Source organism: Salvelinus alpinus, chromosome 13, assembly GCF_045679555.1.
Source record: "Salvelinus alpinus chromosome 13, SLU_Salpinus.1, whole genome shotgun sequence".
Taxonomy (NCBI): domain Eukaryota; kingdom Metazoa; phylum Chordata; class Actinopteri; order Salmoniformes; family Salmonidae; genus Salvelinus; species Salvelinus alpinus.
Window position 1 is genome coordinate 43,399,421 of NC_092098.1, and position 23,305 is coordinate 43,422,725.

The 23,305-nt window shown below is 42.9% G+C and overlaps 1 protein-coding gene across 2 annotated transcripts in view; it reads left to right on the forward strand.

The window, feature by feature from the left end:
* Positions 1-23,305, forward strand: part of LOC139537744 (follistatin-related protein 4-like) — a 237,334-nt gene that overhangs the window by 109,933 nt on the left and 104,096 nt on the right. For both annotated transcript variants that reach the window (XM_071339454.1, XM_071339456.1), the window contains exon 4: positions 14,258-14,500. In XM_071339454.1, the coding sequence (XP_071195555.1) occupies positions 14,258-14,500 (243 nt within the window). The remainder of the gene's footprint in view (positions 1-14,257; positions 14,501-23,305) is intronic.

Below are 23,305 nucleotides of genomic sequence, written 5' to 3' on the forward strand. Positions count from 1 at the left end.
GATAGATGTTGTTGAAGATACCCTTTCATTACAGAGACCTGATGCATCTGAAGGGAGCAAAATGAAAGATTGTTATTTCATAAAAGGATTAATAAAGCAAATGTCAATCCATCAAGCACTCAGGGGAGGACGTACACATTCCTCTGGTAAATATCAAGCACTCAGGGGAGGACGTACACATTCCTCTGGTAAATATCAAGCACTCAGGGGAGGACGTACACATTCCTCTGGTAAATATCAAGCACTCAGGGGAGGACGTACACATTCCTCTGGTAAATATCAAGCACTCAGGGGAGGACGTACACATTCCTCTGGTAAATATCAAGCACTCAGGGGAGGACGTACACATTCCTCTGGTAAATATCAAGCACTCAGGGGAGGACGTGATTTTGACTTGTGATTATGAAAAAGAGGATAACAGACGGAACAATGATAGATCGTAGTGACAATGTTCACCCAAATTCTAGAAGTCTTGGATTATTATGAGGGACAATGTCTGGATTCTGCCTAAGCCCACTGGATCTTAGATAGGAGGGACTAATAGATATACAAAGGAAAGACTGAAAGCAGGGACTAGAGATGTGAGGCCCTGTCGCCGCTGGTCAGTCAGCATGTTCTCACTGCCATTGGCACAAAGGCTTGGTTGAACTTGTAAGTGCCCATGTAGAACGATTGAGCTGCAGCTCAGACAGGATTATCAAATGACACTTCAGCTTCCCAAGCTAGTCACAACTGAAGCTTACATGGTCCACGAGAGTAGAGAAGGAAGGCTTACTGTAGGCATGCCGGACTTTAAACACCAGAACCTCAGAACTTTTCTCATTGATTTGTTGTGGCCTGTTCTGCAAAGGTAGACTTTAGGGGAGAGAATGGGGAAGGGACGGGGGGAGGAGGGAAAAAGAAAAACAACCAGTGGTTCCGGACGGTGCTGAGCATTTCATCTTTGGTGCTTGGAGAATACAAACAATCCAGTAATCGTCCCTGACCTTGACACCGACAACAAGGTCACTGAGGAGCCGGGGTATTTGCATTCCCACAAATGATTTGCGGATACATGCAGAACAATTAGCAAACTGGATTATAAGGCATCGTGTTGTGTAACCCCCCCCCCAAGACACACACACCCTCCGTGACTGTACCTGCACTCCTTCCTGGCTGACACCTCACACTTCATTATGACAGAGCACACATCAATACGGCCAAGCCAGGTCAGCCTTCAGCTACACACGCTCTCGCTCTCTCCTTTCTTTCTTTCTTTCTTTCTTTCTTTCTTTCTTTCTTTCTTTCTTTCTTTCTTTCTCCTTTCTCTCTCACCTTCCTGTCTTTCTTTCTTTCTCTCTCTCCTTTCTCTCTCTCTCTCCTCTCTCTCTCTCTCTCTCTCTCTCTCTCTCTCTCTCTCTCTCTCTCTCTCTCTCTCTCTCTCTCTCTCTCTCCTTTCTTTCTTTCTTTTTCTCCTTTCTTTCTCTCCTCTCTTTCTCTCTCTCTCTCTCTCTCTCTCTCTGTGTCTGTGTCTGTCTGTCTGTCTGTGTGTGCACGTGTGCATCCTCTGGAGTCTGCTTTATGTAATTCAATGACTTTCATCCTCTAACAATGGAACCGCACCTTTGTTATTAAATATTCTAGGGGTTTAGATACGATTATACTCAAGGCAGATTTAATTTGTGTTTTCAACGGTTTTATTATAATAGTAGGGATAGAGGTCTTGAGTTGAGCTACAATGGTTTCATAAAAGGGAATTAAAAGATGACCCTCTAGAGCATCAAACAATGATGTATTATGCTGAATAATTCTGAATGAAATATTATGCTGAGTGATGCTAATCAGATACCCAATATAGTACATTCCTGGACAATAATTCCCCACCTGCCCAGGATGCTTCATCGCTGAGGTTGAGATCCCCTGCCTCTCCTCCCAGAAAGGTAGCTTAGCCGCTAACCCCAGTCCAGCATCCGTCTCTCGCCGCAGCTTAGCCGCTAACCCCAGTCCAGCATCCCTTTCTCGCTGCAGCTTAGCCGCTAACCCCAGTCCAGCATCCGTCTCTCGCCTCAGCTTAGCCGCTAACCCCAGTCCAGCATCCATCTCTCGCCTCAGCTTAGCCGCTAACCCCAGTCCAGCATCCGTCTCTCGCCGCAGCTTAGCCGCTAACCCCAGTCCAGCATCCGTCTCTCGCCTCAGCTTAGCCGCTAACCCCAGTCCAGCATCCGTGTCTCGCCTCAGCTTAGCTGCTAACCCCAGTCCAGCATCCGTCTCTCGCCTCAGCTTAGCTGCTAACCCCAGTCCAGCATCCGTCTCTCGCCTCAGCTTAGCCGCTAACCCCAGTCCAGCATCCGTCTCTCGCCTCAGCTTAGCCGCTAACCCCAGTCCAGCATCCGTGTCTCGCCTCAGCTTAGCTGCTAACCCCAGTCCAGCATCCGTCTCTCGCCGCAGCTTAGCCGCTAACCCCAGTCCAGCATCCGTCTCTCGCCTCAGCTTAGCCGCTAACCCCAGTCCAGCATCCGTCTCTCGCCTCAGCTTAGCCGCTAATGTCGTGGAAAATCATTTTCAAATACAACGCTTACCAGAACTTTTAAAATCAAACATGCTCTTTATTACAACTGTACAGCCCACTGGCATGTCCCCGCGGAACACACCCCGCGGAACACACACCCCCCAGAAGTCCATTTCCTATATTTATACACACATAGTATTATGTCCCTCCCCTATGCAAATGAAGTTTCCTTTCTGAAGTCATTCCCCACCATCATCCTTTAGTTCAAGCTTCCTACTTGTTCACGCCCTATAACGCCATCTGCTTTCAATTAGTTTATAATGGTGGCTGTTCTCTTAGGCGCCTACATGTCTAGTCTCATGCACTTAAGGGAATCAGCAGACTATATATCTAGGTGTCCAATTTCCCTAGGCGCCTACGTGTCTCTGGTATGTGTCCTGAGTGGAATTTGTCAGACTATATGTGTCTGTTCTAGCATTAGTGTGTCCAGTTGCCCTTTGTTCTGCTCTCCCCTATCCTTAGTGTGTGCAATTGTCTTAGAAGTCTATTTTTAATGTTCAGCTAGCTTATGTTACTACTACAATCCCCCCTCTGGGGCTATTAAGCCACATAAATGATACAAATAAGACTATGGGATAGTAAATGAAAAAACCTATGATAAACAAGAAAATACAAAAAATAAAAACAAAGTGAAGCATATAAACCAACTAGACCAAACATCTCCAATATTCATAAGAGTAAAAGATTCAATCAGAAACATTAAAGAAAACCTAACTAGACCAAACAGTTCAACAACATCCTTACAAATAAGACAATCTCCTCTTTAACACATGGCACAGAAAAAAGGTTCTGGGTGATGGTTATGACCATCCTCATGAATTTCTGTACGCAAATGACACTTTTTGTGGACATGTATAAGTAAACATATATCTGAACTGGGTAATTGAACATATACATGGAAATCATCCTTACGAAAATCGTGACACGCATGACCAACCCCCCCAATCACTTCATAGAGACAGTTAGGATTACCAAAGGGGCAGTCAAGAGGTCCTCCAACCGCATTGCAAGGCTTTCCATACTTATTGGTATAATTGCCTGGGCTTCCCGGTACAAAATTAATCACCACAGGAGAGTCATCTCTCATTACAGACATCTGTTTAACTGTTGTCTGAACCACAATTAACTTTACCAGGGGTATAACACAACAAACTACAATACCCAGAGTCAATAACCCTCCTTCCAACACGATGGCCATCCTAGCAAACATGGCTCCCCACTTTCCTAACGCTAGGACTAACCAATCCCATACAAGGGAGTCTAAACCAGTATTAGCCTTTACTTCTGCTCATAATCCTTTGAGTTTGTCCATAGCAATATTGGGAATAAAGGTGCAACAGTCATCCCCAAACATGACACAAACTCCACCCTTCTCCGCTAAGAGCCAATGGAGAGCCTGTCTATTTCGCCAAGTCATTTTACTGGTAGCCTGTACCTGTTCCCCCAACGCCGTTGGAGCCGAATCAGTATAGTTAATGAACATCTGTTGGTTATAATATATATAATTAATCCACTCTAAATTTTTATTTGGTGTCATCCACAAAAACATAGATTCAAATCCTGATTTAACTTCATCTCTTGCCTTGAACTCTCGAGGTACACCTCTAGGCTGGCCAATTGCATCAAGGTATACCTCAGGGTCTTCCTCATACTTCCTTTTAACTCTAGAATTAACAGAGTCATCGTGGGGTGATTTAATAATGGTAACCTGTTGAATTGTTCTAACTAAGACACAAAGACCAATCCATTCATTAGGCAATACATTCAACAATTTGTTTTTTCCACACATCCAGAAATTATCCGCAATACCTCTGTCTTGATTCTTTAGCATAGTGAGAGACGGTGCAACCTGAGTTATGTGACCACACAACCCTTTTCTATTCATAATCAACCCTTTATCATTACTTTTACGAACTCCCACATTCTCTAACACCCAAATAGTATCACTTCTACTGTGGTGTTTCCTACATCAATTCCTTCGGTGTGGTGTCTGTAAAAACATTCATATTTTCCTTCAATCACGGTACCTCTGTCTAATTGAGGTACAGTTAATTCAGTCCTAATGTTATAGGCATCACAATCATTGTCTCCCAACATGGTCTTATTCAACATAGTTTTACCCCTAGTGCTTACCCAGAGCAATCCTATATTCTATGTCACACAAGGGAATAGAATACTTTCTATTGGTACAATGGTCCTTTTTCCAACTTACACAGTTTTTAAATGATGACAGTTCAGAAACTATTAAAAGATCAGACAAATGTGATTTTCTACACAAAATACAATTGTCCATTCTGTGTTTGTTTGTCATATACTTAGCCCATTTGGACCACTCGTTCTTCACTACTTCTTCTCGTGTGCTGTCCTTGAGTGGTTCTAATATATCTAATTCTGTCGCTTTTTCAATGTTCTTATCTTGAGGTAGATCATTAGAGTTTATCAGAAAGTTCCAAATGTCAGTAAAAAACTCTCCTGACTCTGATGTCTCAGGTTGCTTTGTGGGTACAGTGATCTGCTTGGTAAGGGAGGTCGATGTCATCTCAGTGGTAGCTACTGTGGTCGTCACAGCAGCCGCCACCCTTGTCGTTGTCACAGGTTCTTCCTGTTCAGGTGCAGGGGTAGGATCAATCTTAATGACCATGGTGCTACTCCCTTCGGTCACTGTTGTTCTTGTTATTTCAACTATTAATTCTTCACCTTCAACTGGTTCAATCTGATTCATGATGAGCACCCTCTCGTCTTTTTCTTTGATTAATGTCAGGTCACATCCTTTCGGATCCCAAACGACTTGTCCCTTTGTTTGGTGATGTGTCCATCCACAGAGTGCCATCTCCGGTAAGGGTTTGATCCTTATGATTGAGATAGACTTCAGTTCTCCAGCTTCTGTTATAAGTTGAGGTGGAACAGAGATTCAAACCTTGTCAGTCTTTTTGGATTGTTCGGCTGATTCCTTTCTACTCTTCCAGCTTCCACCATACATCTTGATTGTGCATTAGTCTGTTGTTTCTATACTAGCATTCACTGTTACTTCTGTTATGTCAATGTCATTATTCTTTTGTGGTTCTAACATCAATTGTCTGTAAAGAAGACCATTCAAAAGTTTGAAAGTCAATTGTGGGGAAATCCCCATGTTCTTCAGCTTGCGGGACTTTTCCTCCTCTTTCTTCACCTGAAGCTCCCTCCTCAGGCCGGACTTAACTTCCATCTGGAAGGTTTCAATTTTTAGGGAAAAGATGTTCTCATTCTGTGCCTTGTGAGGCCTCTCCTCCTCTTCTGGGTGCATTAGTCGGTGCACTTGTCGTATTTTGGCCTTCACTTGATTTGCTGTTTTCTTGGCTCCTCCCTGGCGTCTCAATCGTTTCCGCTGCTCCTGCTCCCTCCGGGCTCCCTCCTGGTGAATCAGCATCCTCTGTGTCCTCATCTCTATGTGGTTGTATCATTCTCTCTGTTGGGACTCAGCTGCAGTGGTTCAGATGGTACCACGTCTGGCTTCCTTTCACTTGGACGGCCGTTCTTGTTGCTTTGGCCACCTCATAGGGTCCTTCTCTCCTCGGTTGATCCCACTTCCTCCGGAACACTCGAACGTGGACTAGATCTCCTGGTATCACTGGGAGAGGTCCTTCTGGTCCCCTTGGATCATCAGACGCGGAACCTCTCGTCCTGGTTCAGGTTTCTGCCTTCTTTCTGTGAGGCATTCATACTTAGAGACTTATGGCCTCTGTTCTATGATTGCACCATACATCCTCTTACTTCCATCACTCATCACACAACAAACTGACATTCCATCTGAATCTGGCAAACCCCTCTCCTTCTGGTTTCCTAAACATAAGACTTGAAAAACAACAGACCAAACATAACAGTATTGACAATGTTATGTGTTATGCATAAATATATTAATGAAAACTGAAATCTGAGACCATGACAATTCCCACTCTCTCTTCACCTGACTCTATGCCTCCAGGATACTTTTCTGCTGGACTCCACAAAAATAAAAGCCCTAAAAAGCTTCCTCATGCTTCCACCCAGTCTTCCCCTTTTGGCCCCAGGTTCTGAGAGGTGTTCCCAAATCATGTCATTTTTTACTTAGTTTCCCATTTGCTCCATTTCAACTGATAATCATGTGCATAACCTACAATTAACATTATCTCTTCTTGAATTAATTCAACACTGTATATGCTTCCATATCAATCCCTTTAACATGTTTGTTTAGAGTATAATATCCTATCATCTATTCTTTTTCACATGATGCATTAAAAAATGAAACAAGTAGCCCCCAAACACAACCCAGTATGTCTAAAGTAGCCCCAAAACTCAACCCAGTATGTCTATAGTGAAATCTAGTCTCTCTCTCTCTCTCTCTCTCTCTGATTCCACGTCCTCTGTCATGGTGTTTTCAAGCTCACCCATTATTCAGCTGGACCTCACTTCTCGTGAGACTTATGCACCCACCAAAGAGAGACATGAAAATCTTTACCACTGCAGTGTTGTAAGAAGTATACCCCCAGCCTGGTGTATCTTGATGTACACTCAGTCTCCAGAATGCAGCCCAAGCCCTTCCATTTCTGGCTGTTCTTTTTTTTTTTTTTCCTGAGGACATACACACTAACACATGGGTTATTTCCTGACAACAGACTTTCTTCTTATAGCAAGATCACTAAATCTTAATATTTAAATAACAGCCTTATGTAAACATTCTGCCTCAATACCTGGCCTCCTGCCACAGAAATATTCATAATGATAATCAAATGATGGTCCCTACAGCAACTGCTGTAAAATACATTCTTAAAACATTCTCAAATCTTTTCTAATCAATTTAAAATAGATATCAGTCCCCCCTTAGGAACATATTCACAACCTTATGTTCCTCAAAACACAAATAAATTGACCAAACGAGAAAAAGAGAAAAAGAAATTACAATAATTGCACAGTTGCAATATTACCACTATTTGTAATGTAATTAAACCTGGGGAAAACGTCCATCCTTTTCAATCTATGCCAATGTTATTGTTGGTCTCTTTCTTCTACATTCTTGGGTATCATCGCACAACAGACTACCTTTATAGTCAATCAAACAATACAATTTATCATTACAATTCCAATGACATTATAAAACAAAAGAAACAAAAAACCTATAATCAAATATTCTGGAAGTTTTGTCAACCTCCTTGTCCCAGGATTAGATTCCAGAGCGGCCCTAGGCCTATTAAATTCAAACAGTGCTATATCTAAATAACTAAACAGTTATGTTTATTGTTTATACATTTTCCAACCCAATATTCAGGATAACAATCCTTAGTGTTTACTTTAACTCAAATTTGACCTGATCAATTCAATACACATCATCCCTTTAATAATTAACATTTATACTAAACACTTTTATTACCAGTATTATCTATTTTCCCAATAGCCCTTTTGTCTCAGTTTTTCTTACATGAGTGGCCTGGTAATAAAAGTTCAATACCCCAATTCCTTTAATTCATAATTCACCCTGGCCCATATCATTTCAACATGTCTATTATTTGATACAGTTCACAGGTCATCAGACACAGTTGTCCCTCACTATTCAGTCGATTAGGGCGGGTATGAGCTCCACACCCACTAGTGGTGATATTCTCTCCCATGCCCTAAAGCATTCTGACGTCACCTTTCATGACAACTCCCTTATTCTACTGGTGATCTCTCAGATGAATTACAGATGATGTAGTTATCAACAAAACCCTCACAGAAACCCACACTCCAACAAACCCTTTGGAATAACTTACATCACTTTTTATATGCAGAATGAACAAAGCACATTTGTGTAATTACCCAAAGACCATAACCCCAAGGAATTGATAATTTTACCTATGAACACATGTTATAGCAAAAACCAAAAATAAAAAATAAACCTATCTGAATAACTTATTCAATTTAAGGCTACAACTCTTCATAATTTTCCCAGGGACATAATAGATTTTCAAAGTAATTATACATTTTGAATAGAGTCTTGTGTCTTTTAATCATTTAAAAATTAAATCCCACCTGTTCCAACAATTTCTAGTAAAAGGTGATCAGTCTTTCACAGGAAATTCTTAGGAATCAGGGCATTTTGACACCATTAAAATGTTTCCACTCCCCTGTCTTTAGGAACAACTTAAATACATTTTTCAAAAAACATTTCCATCCTTCTGCATACCCAAATTGAAACTGAAGTGGAAAAAGCCCTTCCAATAAACCTACTAATGTATATTCATTCCCAGTACATGGTGCACTTACTAGTAAACCATAGCCAATAGCACACAGGGACTGGACTCACTTATCCAGAACTCCATTTTTTAGCCTTATCCAGATATTTTTATAGCAGCTGACTTTAATTAACTGCTTTCCACAGTAATACAGTCTCCAATGATATTTTGACCAGAGAAGATTAAACCCTTTTTTTTCTGGAAAAGAAAGTATACATATCGTTAATTTCACAACGTCAGCTTTTAATCTGCAAATAATTTTTATTCCATAAACGTCTGAACATTTTTCAGAGAATGACGGTATAGAATGTCTAACAAATAAAATTCCATCTGTACTCTACTATATGTCAAGTCAAAACGTGATCTAATACTTCTTCTAGACCACATATAAACTGTAATCTCTATGAACCACTCATTGTTCGCTCAGAGACAATACACCGCCAAGTAAAAATTCCATTCACACTAACCTCAAACCGATTAGTTGTTTGTTATTTTGACAAGGAAATAAACTCTCGTATATTGGCATTTCCTGCTACCACACTAAGTTCTAGTGTCACCTTACACTAATTTTCCCCATAACCCGCTATATCCATATTCAAAACAGGGAGCTATTTTCTTATTTGTTTTTAGATATTGTCAATAGTTCTACTAATCACCCGCACGTCTGCGAGGACGAGTGGAACCACATTTGTCTTTTATAGTAATGTATTTTCTGAAGATAGAATGTTACCGGGTAATGGCGTCCCCCATTATCCAGTTTTTTCATATTCAATCCGAAGTCGGTAGAACTAATGTGCGCGTCTTTCAGTGACACCATGGCTTTTTAAAAACCCTCTATGCTAGGGAGAAACAATCATTTTTGTTTTCATGCCACTATTTATTCATTTATTTTTCCTAAATACTCCCATACACCTTTTATTTATTATTTTTCCGAGGTAGAGCTAATCTCCTTTCCAATTAATAATTCATTTGTCACATCACTTAATTTCTCTTATCAAAGCCTACTCTTTATAGTACAGACATTATTTCTGAATACTACAGAAGACTTAATGTCTTATTCTAGTACAGTACTTCAAATATCACTGTGTTTTTCCCTTTACAGATATCATTATTAATTCATTTTATCCGTTTGGTTTATTCTATTCTTATAGCTCTAATCAATTTTATGATTACATTTACATTACATTTAAGTCATTTAGCAGACTCTCTTATCCAGAGCGACTTACAAATTGGAAAGTTCATACATATTCATCCTGGTCCCCCCGTGGGAATTGAACACTCAACCCAGGCGTTGCAAGCACCATGCTCTACCAACTGAGCCACACAGGTCCACTGCCCGCTCCGTTAAGATCTCTATCTAACGTCTTACTATTACCTTTATTTATTTATTTTGTCTCTACTTTCTTACCTCTTCTCCATATTCTTATTGTTTGATCCTATGGTCAATTTACTAGTGAGTCAAGCCACCCCTGTTCTCCTTTTTATCCTGGCCACTCCATTTTGCACCGCTGTCTACCCTGCAGGCTATTTTTTAGACCGTAGCTTCTGTAGACACAGAGTGTCTGACGGCCTGTTTTTTCCTCCTTCTTTGTTTCACCGTACGCGAATTCTTAATGTGTCCTGGATTCCACTATTTATCTTAACCAACCTAGATTCATTTTTAAACTTTATAGTATAATTTCAATTTATTGGCGCTCCTACTTTCTGTTTTGTTACACACTTTTCTATCCGTATTTATACTATTCGATTAACGCCTTTTTAAGTATTTTTATTTATTATTTGTTTTGACACCGTTTTTAGTAATTCTACTATGATCGCTTATTACTTTATCACATCAGTGTTTTTATCCTTGATTACAACTTATTTTTACTTCGATGTTTCTTAATTTCGTTCCCTCTATCTTAGTATTTAGAGGCACCCTTCCTCCACGTTCTACTCTGTCACAGGAAGACTGCGCACTCCTCCTCTGGACGCTCTGCCTAAACACACACACACAACTTGTCTTTCCTTCCCAATGTTCCTTTTATTATTTTTTTTACACAGATCTACTCATTATTTACAACATTTTCATTCATACTTTTATGTTTCATCCGTTCATTCAATCCCTTTGTTTTTACCTCAAAACAACTTAGTCTTTCTTTATTGACTTAATTCACTTCCTCCTACATAAGCCTAGACTGCTAAGATTTCTACAATATGACGAGACTACTGTCTAATCGGATCAGCTTGTCTTCATATCCTATTCACCCCCCCAATACTGATCTTTTCTTCTATTATTAGAGTAGTATTGTGGCGTGACCTACTGAATTACAAAACCCTGTTAGCTAGACAGAGCGGTTTTTTATTCGCAGGATTTCTTTTGCATTTGAACGCCGCACAATCGGGCCAACGTTTTCCTGCACCTACATATTTCACCCGTACAGTCCTCCTTTCAGAGCGGAAACTATGAATATTTATTTAACTACTGATTTATGTTTTGACCGTATAAGTTACTTTTGCAGTTGAACGCCGCACAATCGGGCTAACGTTTTCCTACAACCTACTGATTTATGCTTTGACCGTATAAGCTACTTTTGCAGTTGAACGCCGCACAATCGGGCTAACGTTTTCCTACAACCTACTGATTTATGCTTTGACCGTATAAGCTACTTTTGCAGTTGAACGCCGCACAATCGGGCAAACGTTTTTCCTACAACCTAATATTTATAAGCTACTTTTGCAGTTGAACGCCGCACAATCGGGCTAACGTTTTTCCTGCGTCCTAAATATTCATCCGTTCAGTCCCCCGTTCTGGGGCGGTAGCCATGAAGTATTTATTTACTAAATATCCATCCACAGATCATTCTGCGGTAAATATCCCACCCAAGCAGACCTCTTCAAAAATGTTCCTTTTTTAAAGAGCGGTATCATGGCTTCCTACATACTTATTTATGCAGCTCTCTCTTTTTAGAGCCGCATCCATAAGTAACCTGTCCAAGCGTTCCTTCTACTAATTTTATTGAAGAGGTATTACAGGATTTTCTACCTACATTATCTGTTTTTACCGTATGGGCTGTCCCACATTATAGCCAGCCATCTCAGCCAGATGGCGCAAACAAGCGCATCATTTAAGCTACACATTCGAATGGTCTGATCAGAACGAGCGCATGCTCCACTAAACACCTAACACAAGCAAAGTTCACATCGCCTATTCACTCATTTTCTATACATGCGCATGCATTTATATTTAATACAATTCCCCAAATTACACATACATGCAAATTTATTTGAATTCAAAAGTTCTTTCGTTTTTACTGGTTTCTTTTTAGGAAATTTGAAAGAGAGACTTACATGGCGCCCCTCTCGCTGAGACAGGATCTCTGAAGCAATCTTACACAAACATTTCAACTATTGTAAGAACTTGCTTACCGTCTAGTTGGGCGGCCACCCTTGTTTGCCAGATTGTCCAAAGAAACTATCTCCAGCCCTGAACGCCATTCCTCAGTCCCTGTCCCTCCTGGCAAGCTCGCCAAATCTGTCGTGGAAAATCATTTTCAAATACAACGCTTACCAGAACTTTTAAAATCAAACATGCTCTTTATTACAACTGTACAGCCCACTGGCATGTCCCCGCGGAACACACCCCGCGGAACACACACCCCCCAGAAGTCCATTTCCTATATTTATACACACATAGTATTATGTCCCTCCCCTATGCAAATGAAGTTTCCTTTCTGAAGTCATTCCCCACCATCATCCTTTAGTTCAAGCTTCCTACTTGTTCACGCCCTATAACGCCATCTGCTTTCAATTAGTTTATAATGGTGGCTGTTCTCTTAGGCGCCTACATGTCTAGTCTCATGCACTTAAGGGAATCAGCAGACTATATATCTAGGTGTCCAATTTCCCTAGGCGCCTACGTGTCTCTGGTATGTGTCCTGAGTGGAATTTGTCAGACTATATGTGTCTGTTCTAGCATTAGTGTGTCCAGTTGCCCTTTGTTCTGCTCTCCCCTATCCTTAGTGTGTGCAATTGTCTTAGAAGTCTATTTTTAATGTTCAGCTAGCTTATGTTACTACTACACTAACCCCAGTCCAGCATCCGTCTCTCGCCTCAGTTTAGCCGCTAACCCCAGTCCAGCATCCGTCTCTCGCCGCAGCTTAGCCGCTAACCCCAGTCCAGCATCCGTCTCTCGCCTCAGCTTAGCTGCTAACCCCAGTCCAGCATCCGTCTCTCGCCTCAGCCTAGCCGCTAACCCCAGTCCAGCATCCATCTCTCGCCTCAGCTTAGCCGCTAACCCCAGTCCAGCATCCATCTCTCGCCTCAGCTTAGCTGCTAACCCCAGTCCAGCAGCCGTCTCTCGCCTCAGCTTAGCTGCTAACCCCAGTCCAGCATCCATCTCTCGCCTCAGCTTAGCCGCTAACCCCAGTCCAGCATCCGTCTCTCGCCGCAGCTTAGCTGCTAACCCCAGTCCAGCATCCGTCTCTCGCCTCAGCTTAGCTGCTAACCCCAGTCCAGCATCCGTCTCTCGCCTCAGCTTAGCCGCTAACCCCAGTCCAGCATCCATCTCTCGCCTCAGCTTAGCCGCTAACCCCAGTCCAGCATCCATCTCTCGCCTCAGCTTAGCTGCTAACCCCAGTCCAGCATCCGTCTCTCGCTTCAGCTTAGCTGCTAACCCCAGTCCAGCATCCATCTCTCGCCTCAGCTTAGCCGCTAACCCCAGTCCAGCATCCATCTCTCGCCTCAGCTTAGCTGCTAACCCCAGCCCAGTATCTCTCTCGCGCCGGTGCCTAGCCGATAACCCCAGCCCAGCATCCCTTTCTCGCTGCAGCCTAGCTGCTAATCCCAGCTCTATCTCCCCTCTCTCTCCTCCCAGCCTAGCTCATAACACCAGCACAGCTCTTTCCCAAAACAGGCTCCATAAATCCCAGCTCAGATCCCACCAGGAGAGCGGTCCCTCCCAAGCCCCAGGGCCTGGGAAGATCAATCCAAGGTGGAGTGACTGCAAGCCTCAGCAGCTTTTGCCCTGCTTTAAGTGCAAATAGATTCAATCAGCAGGGAGTGAGGGGGCCTCCATGGTGAGGGGTCCGGGACTGACAGGTGCTAGGAGGGATGTGTGAGGAGAAGTAAGGTGCAATGCGTGTATGTGTGTGTGTATGGAATATATTGTTCTTTTTTTCAAGGGAGGTGTTAATGAGTCCACCAGAATGGAAAATCACAACACTGTTATTTTCAGTGATTTTATTCACTTTTTTCTGGCGCACACAACAGGTGTTCAAAGTGATTAATGTTCTGTCCTCCAACACAACCTGTCCAACCATCCTTCCTGTTTTCATACTGGGTTTTCTTAGTATGATAGGATGCTGTTCAGTACATGTTGTTTTTCAGAGTCTACTGGCACTCTACCAACTTAAACCCTGGCTTTCTTCCTGTCTATTCCAGTCTCTGTCAGTGTTTCTTCCCACCTAAACCCTGGCTTCCCTCTCTCTCTCTCTGTTTCTTCCAGTCCACTCTGGGTCAGACGGAGGACCCTGCAGGAGGACATACTGTGGGAGGGGCCGCCAGTGTGTGCTGCTGGAGGTGACGGGCCGGGCAGAGTGTGTGTGCCAGGAGAAGTGTCGGCCCACCTTTGTGCCGGTGTGCGGCTCCGACGGCAGGTTCTACGAGAACCACTGTGAGGTGTACCGCACCGCCTGCCTGCAGAAGAGACGGATCTACGTGGTGCACAGCAAGGACTGCTTCTTCAAAGGTAGAACCACATCACCACACAGTGATGTTGTTATTATTGAACATTTTGATGTTCTGATACCAAACAAGTCAAATTGAAAAGATACCATTTTGTTTAATGAATCAAAGGAACTCTAAAACCCGTAGCTGGGAGATAATTAAATCCACACTACAACTGTGAGTTACAAACAAAACATTCTCTAGAAGGTGTTCTAATTATGTCAGTTGAGGACACAGAATTCCTTCTTACAATACAGACAGCAACAAAAACAGTGACGAATGGCTAGACTTTATTTTTCTAAGTAATTCTTTCATTCAATACAAATGGAGTCAAACAAATGGGGCATTAAATAAATGAAAGAGGGAAATGATTTGTGCCTCATCCATTTGTAGTTTGTGTCCTGGCACTCAAGGCTATTGTCCTGGAAACCATATCAATGCACATATTGGTCTCTTACCGTATGCAGTCTCCATTATAAGAGGTTGTATTCAGCTTCTATATGCTTTTATATTGTACTAGGATTCATTTCAATTAATGAATTGAGCCAGTTCGAATGGCAGGCTTGTATGTAGGAAATGTCCTTTACATGTATGTTGAGTTTTCATATCTAATTCAAAGTATGGCATAAGCATCCCAGCAATATTTAACATCTGCACATATATTCTGTCAAACCTGCAACTTCAGTTTGCTAACAGCTTCAATTCATAACAAATTACCTCGGATCACAAATACTGCATTGATTATCATTGGACTCCCAGACCCTTCCCTCCTGAACAAATGTGCAATTCAGGAAAACAACCTTCCTTATTATCCATAATGCAGACCACCCACTCAGTCACTGCTTCGACCCCCTGCCATCAGGATGTATCTACTGGTCGGTAAAAGGCCACTCTAATACAATATAACAGTAGCAGTGTTCTAATGTTAAGCTCCTCTGTTTCACTGTCGATACTGGGACAGTGAAGGTTGTTTCTTGTTGTTACACATCACACTGAACAATGTAACAGCCAGTAGGCAGCACTACATCTATTATTTACTGACTGTTTCCCTGTTGATAATGTTTACTGCTTTTCATTGCTTGGTCTGGGACGGGGAAGGCTGTGTCTTGCTGTCTACCTGTGGTGAAAAATAATTTCCCCTTGAAGACCCGTGAACAGTATCCATTGAGTCCTTACTGTCTACAAGAACGTATGCATGACTGGCTGAGGAGGCAATGCCCCTACTCGTCTCTACTCCTCTAAAGATAATTTCCCATTTTGACTGGGACAGTAAAACACAGTAATTATCGGCCTTAAGCTTCTATCAATAGAAGCAAGTAGTGGAATACAGTACATGGTTTACAATGGTGTCATGTGAAGCTGGGTCCAGGAAGTTAGAGTGGAGAAGTGAACATGCAGAAATGTTCTGTCATCTCACATTAGAGCGCCAGAGATCCCCGGCAGACACTACATTTTACATTTTACATTTTAGTCATTTAGCAGACGCTCTTATCCAGAGCGACTTACAGTAGAGTGCATACATTTTATTACATTTTTTTTTTTTTTTACATACTGAGACAAGGATATCCCTACCGGCCAAACCCTCCCTACCGGCCAAACCCTCCCTAACCCGGACGACGCTATGCCAATTGTGCGTCGCCCCACGGATCTCCCGGTTGCGGCCGGCTGCGACAGAGCATGGGCGCGAACCCAGAGACTCTGGTGGCGCAGCTAGCACTGCGATGCAGTGCCCTAGACCACTGCGCCACCCGGGGGACATGCATGCTTCGCCACCCGAAGCATGCACTACCATGCATGCTTCATCCAAATTAGGCAGGTGTTCAATCGCAACATTACACTTGATTACCGTTTCAGTGCAAGCCAGCGACGGAAGAGGCTCACATAAGTAGTAATGCTCAAATGTCAGTGAAGACTTATTTGTTTACCTTCCTGTGTGAAGAGCGGTGGGGTGGAACATTATAGAGTCTGCTGAAAATGCAAGGATTAGGTACAGATGTAGGATCTTCATTTGAAGCCAGTTTTCTACAGCAGGAAAATAATCCTGCAGCAACATGAAATGTGAATCATTACGTGGATTGTAATTAATGGACATTTTTGTAGTTGTTGATGCACTTTTCGTGAGGGAAAATCAAGTCTTAATTTTCAAGGTGGAAATTACAAACTTCAGAAGCCTTTTAAAACCTCAAATACACTACTAGTTTTACATTTGCTGCACTGCAAAAGGGTGATCAAATTAAAATCCTATATCTGTTATGAGTCTAATTTTAATACAGCATTATGACCTCAAATGGTATTTATAAGACTGTCACCACCATTATCAACCGTACAAAAACACACAGAAATAGACTAAAGTGTTAATTTTTCAAAACCGCAAAAGAATCAGCATGAGATTGAAGGATTCAGAGCAAAGAAAATATTATTCTATCAAATGATGACTGAAAACCAGCTGTCCTCTAAGAACCATTTTAAATGGTTAAGTATTATGGACAAAATGAGTCAGGGTGAAGGGGATTGGCATAACAGTCCCTTATCTAGAGAAAACTGTACAAAACCCACGTTTTACTATCGCTTTCCTTATGGATGGCGACAAGGTGGAGGAGGACGTATAGGAAAGTGCTTTAGGCTTCTCCCCCTCAACACCTTATTCCTCTGTTTCCCCCACACAGAAATACTCTTTCAACCCCTTTGTCAACCAATCATTTTGAAGCCAATAGGAAGAGATTGCAGCCTGCCATCCACTCAATAGTATTGATGTAAGTCTTTGGCTCTTGGCCATTGACCTGTGACAAGCTGGAGATATGATTGTGGGGCGCTCTAGAAATGCATATGGAATCCTGGCTCAGGCTTTTGTCGTATTTCGTGGTGACGTTACTCTACTGTTTCAACAAGGAGTGTAGCTGATGGGAATACAATAAATCACCAGCCATCACCTTTCCCTCCAAACACATCCAGGTGGCATACTGTACATCCTTGAATACACACGCAAACACAGATGCACATGCACACCACACTCAGACACACAGACTACCCACACAAGAACTGGTCAGCAAACTACCCCACAGCACAACTCCATTGCTTGTTTGGAAATTAATACAAACAAGAGAACAACTTTGTTTGCCCTTGTCTTTACTTCTGAACAACATCCCGGGTCAGGCCCATTTCCCGACCCCCTTTAATTAAAACAACTCTCGCTAAAACAATCCAAACAGAGCTAACAGAACTTACATGGCTGATTATTTGAATAGCTTTCATCTCCTGAATGATGGACCACAACAAAGCACAGCCTGTCTGCTGCAGCCTGCAGCACAGCAGGAGGTCTGTGAAGCAGCCAGGCTGACCGACCGATTTCTTCTTCCCATTCAGCCAGCCCAATCCAACGCCCCCATCTTCCAACACAGACGGGGTGAACTCACCAGCAGGGTGTGTCCTAAATGGTCCCCTTCTCCCTACCCTTCTCACTACCCTACCTCCTACCCTTCCTTCTACCCTTCTCCCTACCCTACCTCCTACCCTTCTCCCTACCCTACCTCCTACCCTTCCTCCTACCCTTACTCCTACCCTTCTCCCTACCCTTCTCCCTACCCTTCATCCTACACTTCTCCCTACCCTACCTCCTACCCTTCCACCTACCCTTACTCCTACCCTTCTCCCTACCCTTCTCCCTACCTTTTTTCCCTACCCTTCTCCCACCCTTCACCCTACCCTTCTCCCTATCCTTCTGACTACCCTTCTGCCTACCCTTCCTGCTACTCTTCTCCCTACCCTTCTCCCTACCCTTCTCCCTACATTGACCACGGTCAAAAGTAGCGCACTAGGGAATAGGGTGTTTTTTGGGATGAGGCCCCAGCCTGTAGATTGCGTTTAAAAATGACTCTCCCAGGATCAGACCGAGTTCAGAAACAAGCAATTGAGGGGCCATTGCCGCTCCACGCGATTCCTGATAATAATCAATCGGACACGTCACACGTCGGACAAATTAGAGCAATCGCGATGGATGGAAGTTCACTTGTCCTCCTCTTCTGTTTTTCTTCTCTCAGCGTTTGACTGCTCTCTGGTCTCTTATCGGTCTGCTTGGTTTGATGTCTGGCTGTGGTTATTGCATTAGCTATCAAAACTGCTTTTCACTGTGCCCTGTGCTCACAGTGTGGACTCTTTTCTTAAGTGTCTGTCTTATTGCTTGCTGATCTTTGACCCCTTGTGTCTAAAGCCATTAGCTCAGTTACAAAAACACTTTGGTTTTGGAGGAGTAGATCAGTTTCAGGCACAGTTCACACCCTGCAGACCTCAGCCAACCGCTTGCAGGGCCACCCGGGTTCACAGTGTGAAGCGGAGGTCTGTACACAAGCCAGTAATGTACACGATGCTGAATACTGTGCAGTATAGGCTCGTCATACCACTGCAATGTCATGTCATTTTATAGCTACATCAAATTGTTTTACTCTCATTATTCTAAGTATGAATTGTTTGTAAGTTATACACACAAACCTGTTCTGTCTGTAGTTTTCCTACTTCCAAGAATGTCATTGTTTTAATGTCATATTAAACAATGTTGAGCAATATTTTGTACTGAAACTGAATAAACTGAGTATACAAAACATTAAGTTACAAAACTTCCTAATATTGAAGTTGGCTGGATGTCCTTTGGGTGGTGAATCAATCTCGGTATACTCAGGAAACTGTTGTGTGAAAAACCCAGCAGCGTTGCAGTTCTTGACACAAACCGGTGCGCCGGGGACCTACTACCATACCCCGTTCAAAGGCACTTAAATATTTTGTCTTGCCTATTCACCCTCTAAATGGCACACATACACCATCCTTATTTAACCTGTTTATCAACAAGGGTTCATAGTGTTCACCTGGATTCACCTGGTCAGGCAACAGTATGTCATGGAAAGAGCAGGTGTTCATAATGTTTTGTACACTCAGTTTACAAACTACGGTCCCTTACCTCCATTATATGGCACCCTGTATGAGGACACCCTGTATGAGGACACCCTGTATGGGGACACCCTGTATGAGGACACCCTGTATGAGGACACCCTGTATGGGGACACCCTGTATGAGGACACCCTGTATGGGGACACCCTGTATGAGGACACCCTGTATGAGGACACCCTGTATGAGGACACCCTGTATGAGGACACCCTGTATGAGGACATCATGTCTGCATCCCAAATGGAACCCTACTTCAAATCAAATCCAATTGTATTTGTCACATGCGCCAAATACAACAGGTAGACCTTACAGTGAAATGCTTACTTACAAGCCCTAAACCAACAATGGTTTAAGAAGTAATTTTTTTTTTTTTTAAGTTAAAAATAGAAAATAAAAGTAACAAATAATTCAACAGCAGCAGTAGAATAAGAAGCGAGGCTATATACAGGGTGTACCGGTACAGAGTCAATGTGCGGGGGAACCGGTTAGTCAAGGTAATTGAGGTTATATGTACATGTAGGTAGAGTTAAAGTGACTATGCATAGATTATAAACAGAGAGTAGCAACAGCGTAAAAGAGGGGTCTGGGTAGCCCTTTGATTAGCTGTTCAGGAGTCTTATGGCTTGGGGGTAGAAGCTGTTAAGAAGTCTTTTGGACCTAGACTTGGCGTTCCGTTACCACTTGCTGTGCGGTAGCAGAGAGAACAGTCTATGACCAGGGTGGCTGGAGTCTTTGACAATTTTTAGGGCTTTCCTCTGACACCTATAATTTCACCTATATATCCTATATTTCTTTTGATGAGAAAAAGTATTGCACTATGGACCTTGGTCAAAAGAGCCTCTTCACACTTACTAGACTTTTCAAAAAAAATACAGTTGGCAACACCTATTACTCAAATGTAAACTTGCGTACTTGCTACGTCTCGACCACTACCTACCGGAGGTAGCGCATGACACCTGCCTGACAGTTGCAACCCTTGAAGCAGGGCAGTGTAAACAGAATTGTCTAGTTGAGCCAACAGCTCTACAGTAAAAATGGTAATAGCAGAGCAATGTTTTTGAAACAGTTGAAATGTATAGACATTTACCTAATATTTGAGACTTGTTTTGAGTTTTTACCTGAAATTGCGGTAACAGCCTGATACATTCTGAAATTGTCACAGTAACTGCCGGCTGCACTGAGCCAGGTAAAACTATGGAATCCCATCCCCACCACCTAAAACATGTCAAATGTAGATCATACACGTAGATGTTTTTCATTTGTAACATTGTGTGGTGATGGGTGGGAAATTGTTTTCTTGGGGCTAACCTAACCAACTGTGGACTCCTTGAAAAGTAGAATTCTCTTTCGCCACACCACTCCTCAGACTCTCCTTCATATTTTGTAGGGGGAATATGGCCTAAACCGTGCCACTTATATTGTAAAGTTGTGCAGGGCACATATAACTGCCTGAGAAACTACCATGCCTTCTTCTTCTTAATCAGGGCCGTGCTATTGAGTGTTTTGCCAGCGAGGTGAGATGTGGCCATGCCCCAGGCCTCCCTTGACAGCACTTCATGTGTTACAGTTTTGTTATTAACAACCCTTCTAACAATCCCCATCCTTCTCAGTTCTCTCATGAACCCCCCCCCCCCCCCCCCCACCCGTCCTCACGGTCACGTGCTCACCTCATTAAGTTTATTCCTCCCCACAGATTCATTATGTGAAAGTAGTATTTGCTGTGTGGAAATGGATGCCCTGTCCCGGATAGAAATGTCCCCAGCTCCTCCATTAGTCCCCTGTATTATACATATCACTCGCACCTATGAAAATAGAAAGGTCGTTTGGTCGCTGTACATGCTGGTGAGCTGGTGAACATTCACAGACAGTTTGACTGCAGAGCCATTACAGCCCAGTGGTCCCTGCCTGCCAACGCCCTGCTCCTAGCCCAGATCTTTTAACTTCCTCCACTGCGAATGGCGGCGCAGATGGAGAACAAAACACGCCCACGGTTACCGTTTAGACAAAATGGCCGTGCTGTGGCATTGTAGTGTTGTGGCTCAGTAGGGACATGTTGGGACAGCTTTACTGTGCATGGTGCTTTTAAGGCTATCAGACCCTGCTTTATGGACCATTGTGCCATCTTCCTGTTTGTCACATCGTACACTAAAACCCCTCTCAGTGGCCATGAGGCAGTCAGCCTACATACTGTTCACACCAGACCCGGGCTGGATCCCAAATGACATTGTGTTTCCTTTATTGTGCACTACTTTTGACTAGAGCCCTATGGGCTACTGTTTATACACACTGTATATTTATTTATATACTGGATTTTTGATATAGCTCACTTAATAAATCTACTGCTGTACATATCCGTCTTAGTTTAGCTTGTGTAAATTCCCCCGGTGTACACACAGTGCATTCAGAAAGTATTCAGACCCCTTAACTTTTTCCACATTTTGTTACATTACAGCCTTATTCTAAAGTTGATTAAATTGCTTTTTTTCTCATCAATCTACACACAATACCTCATAATGACAAAGCAAAAACATGTTTTTTGAAATTTTAGCAAATTTATAATTTTTTTAAATGAAATATCACATTTACATAAGTATTAATACCCTTTACTAAGTACTTTGTTAAAGCATCTTTGGCAGACTCGAGTCTATGATGCTACAAGCTTGGAACACCTGTATTTTTTGTAATTTCTCCCATTCTTCTCTGCAGATCCTCTCAAGCTCTGTCAGGTTGGATGGGGAGCATCGCTGCAAAGCTATTTTCAGGTCTCTCCAGAGATGTTCGATCGGGTTAAAGTCCAGGCTCTGGCTGGGCCACTCAAGGACATTCAGAGACGTGTCCCGAAGCCACTCCTGTGTTGTCTTGGCTGTGTACTTAGGGTCGTTGTCCTGTTGGAAGGTGAACCTTTGCCCTAGTCTTAGGTCCTGAGCACTCTGGAGCAGGTTTTCATCAAGTATCTCTCTGTACTTTGCTCCGTTCATCTTGCCCTCAATACTGACTAGTCTCAGAGTCCCTGGCACTGAAAAACATCCCCACAGCATGATGCTGCCACCACCATGCTTCACCGTAGGGATGGTGCCAGGTTCCTCCAGACGTGATGTTTAGCATTCAGGCCAAATAGTTCAATCTTGGTTTCATCAGATCAGAGAATCTTGTTGCACATGGTCTGAGAGTCATAAGGTGCCTTTTGGCAAACTTCAAGCGGGCTGTAATGTGCCTTTAACTAAGGAGTGGCTTCCGTCTGGCCACTCTACTATAAAGGCCTTATTGGTGGAGTGCTGCTTAGATGGTTGTCCTTCTGGAAGATTCTCCCATCTCCACAGAGGAACTCTGGAGCTCTTTCAGAGTGACCATCAGGTTCTTGGTCACCTCCCTGACCAAGGCCCTTCTCCGCTGATTGCTCAGTTTGTCCAGGCGGCCAGCTCTAGGACGAGTCTTGGTGAATCCAGACTTCTTAAGAATGATGGAGGCCACTGTGTTCTTGGGGATCTTCAATGGTGCAGACATTTTTTTGGTGTCCTTCCCCAGATCTGTGCCTCGACACAATCCTGTCTCGGAGCTCTACAGACAATTCCTTCAACCTCATGGCTTGGTTTTTGCTCTGTGGGACCTTTACATAGACAGGTGTGTGCCTTTCCAAATCATGTCCAATCAATGGAATTTACCACAGGTGGACTCCAATCAAGTTTTAGAAACATCTCAAGGATGATCAATGGAAACAGGATGTACCTGAGCTCAATTTCGAGTCTCACAGCAAAGGGTCTGAATACTTATGTAAATAAGGTATTTCTGTTCTTTGATACATTTGCAAACATTCCTAAAAACCTGTTTTCGCTTTGTCATTATGGGGTACTTTGTGTAGATTGACGATATAATCTATTTTAGAATAAGGCTG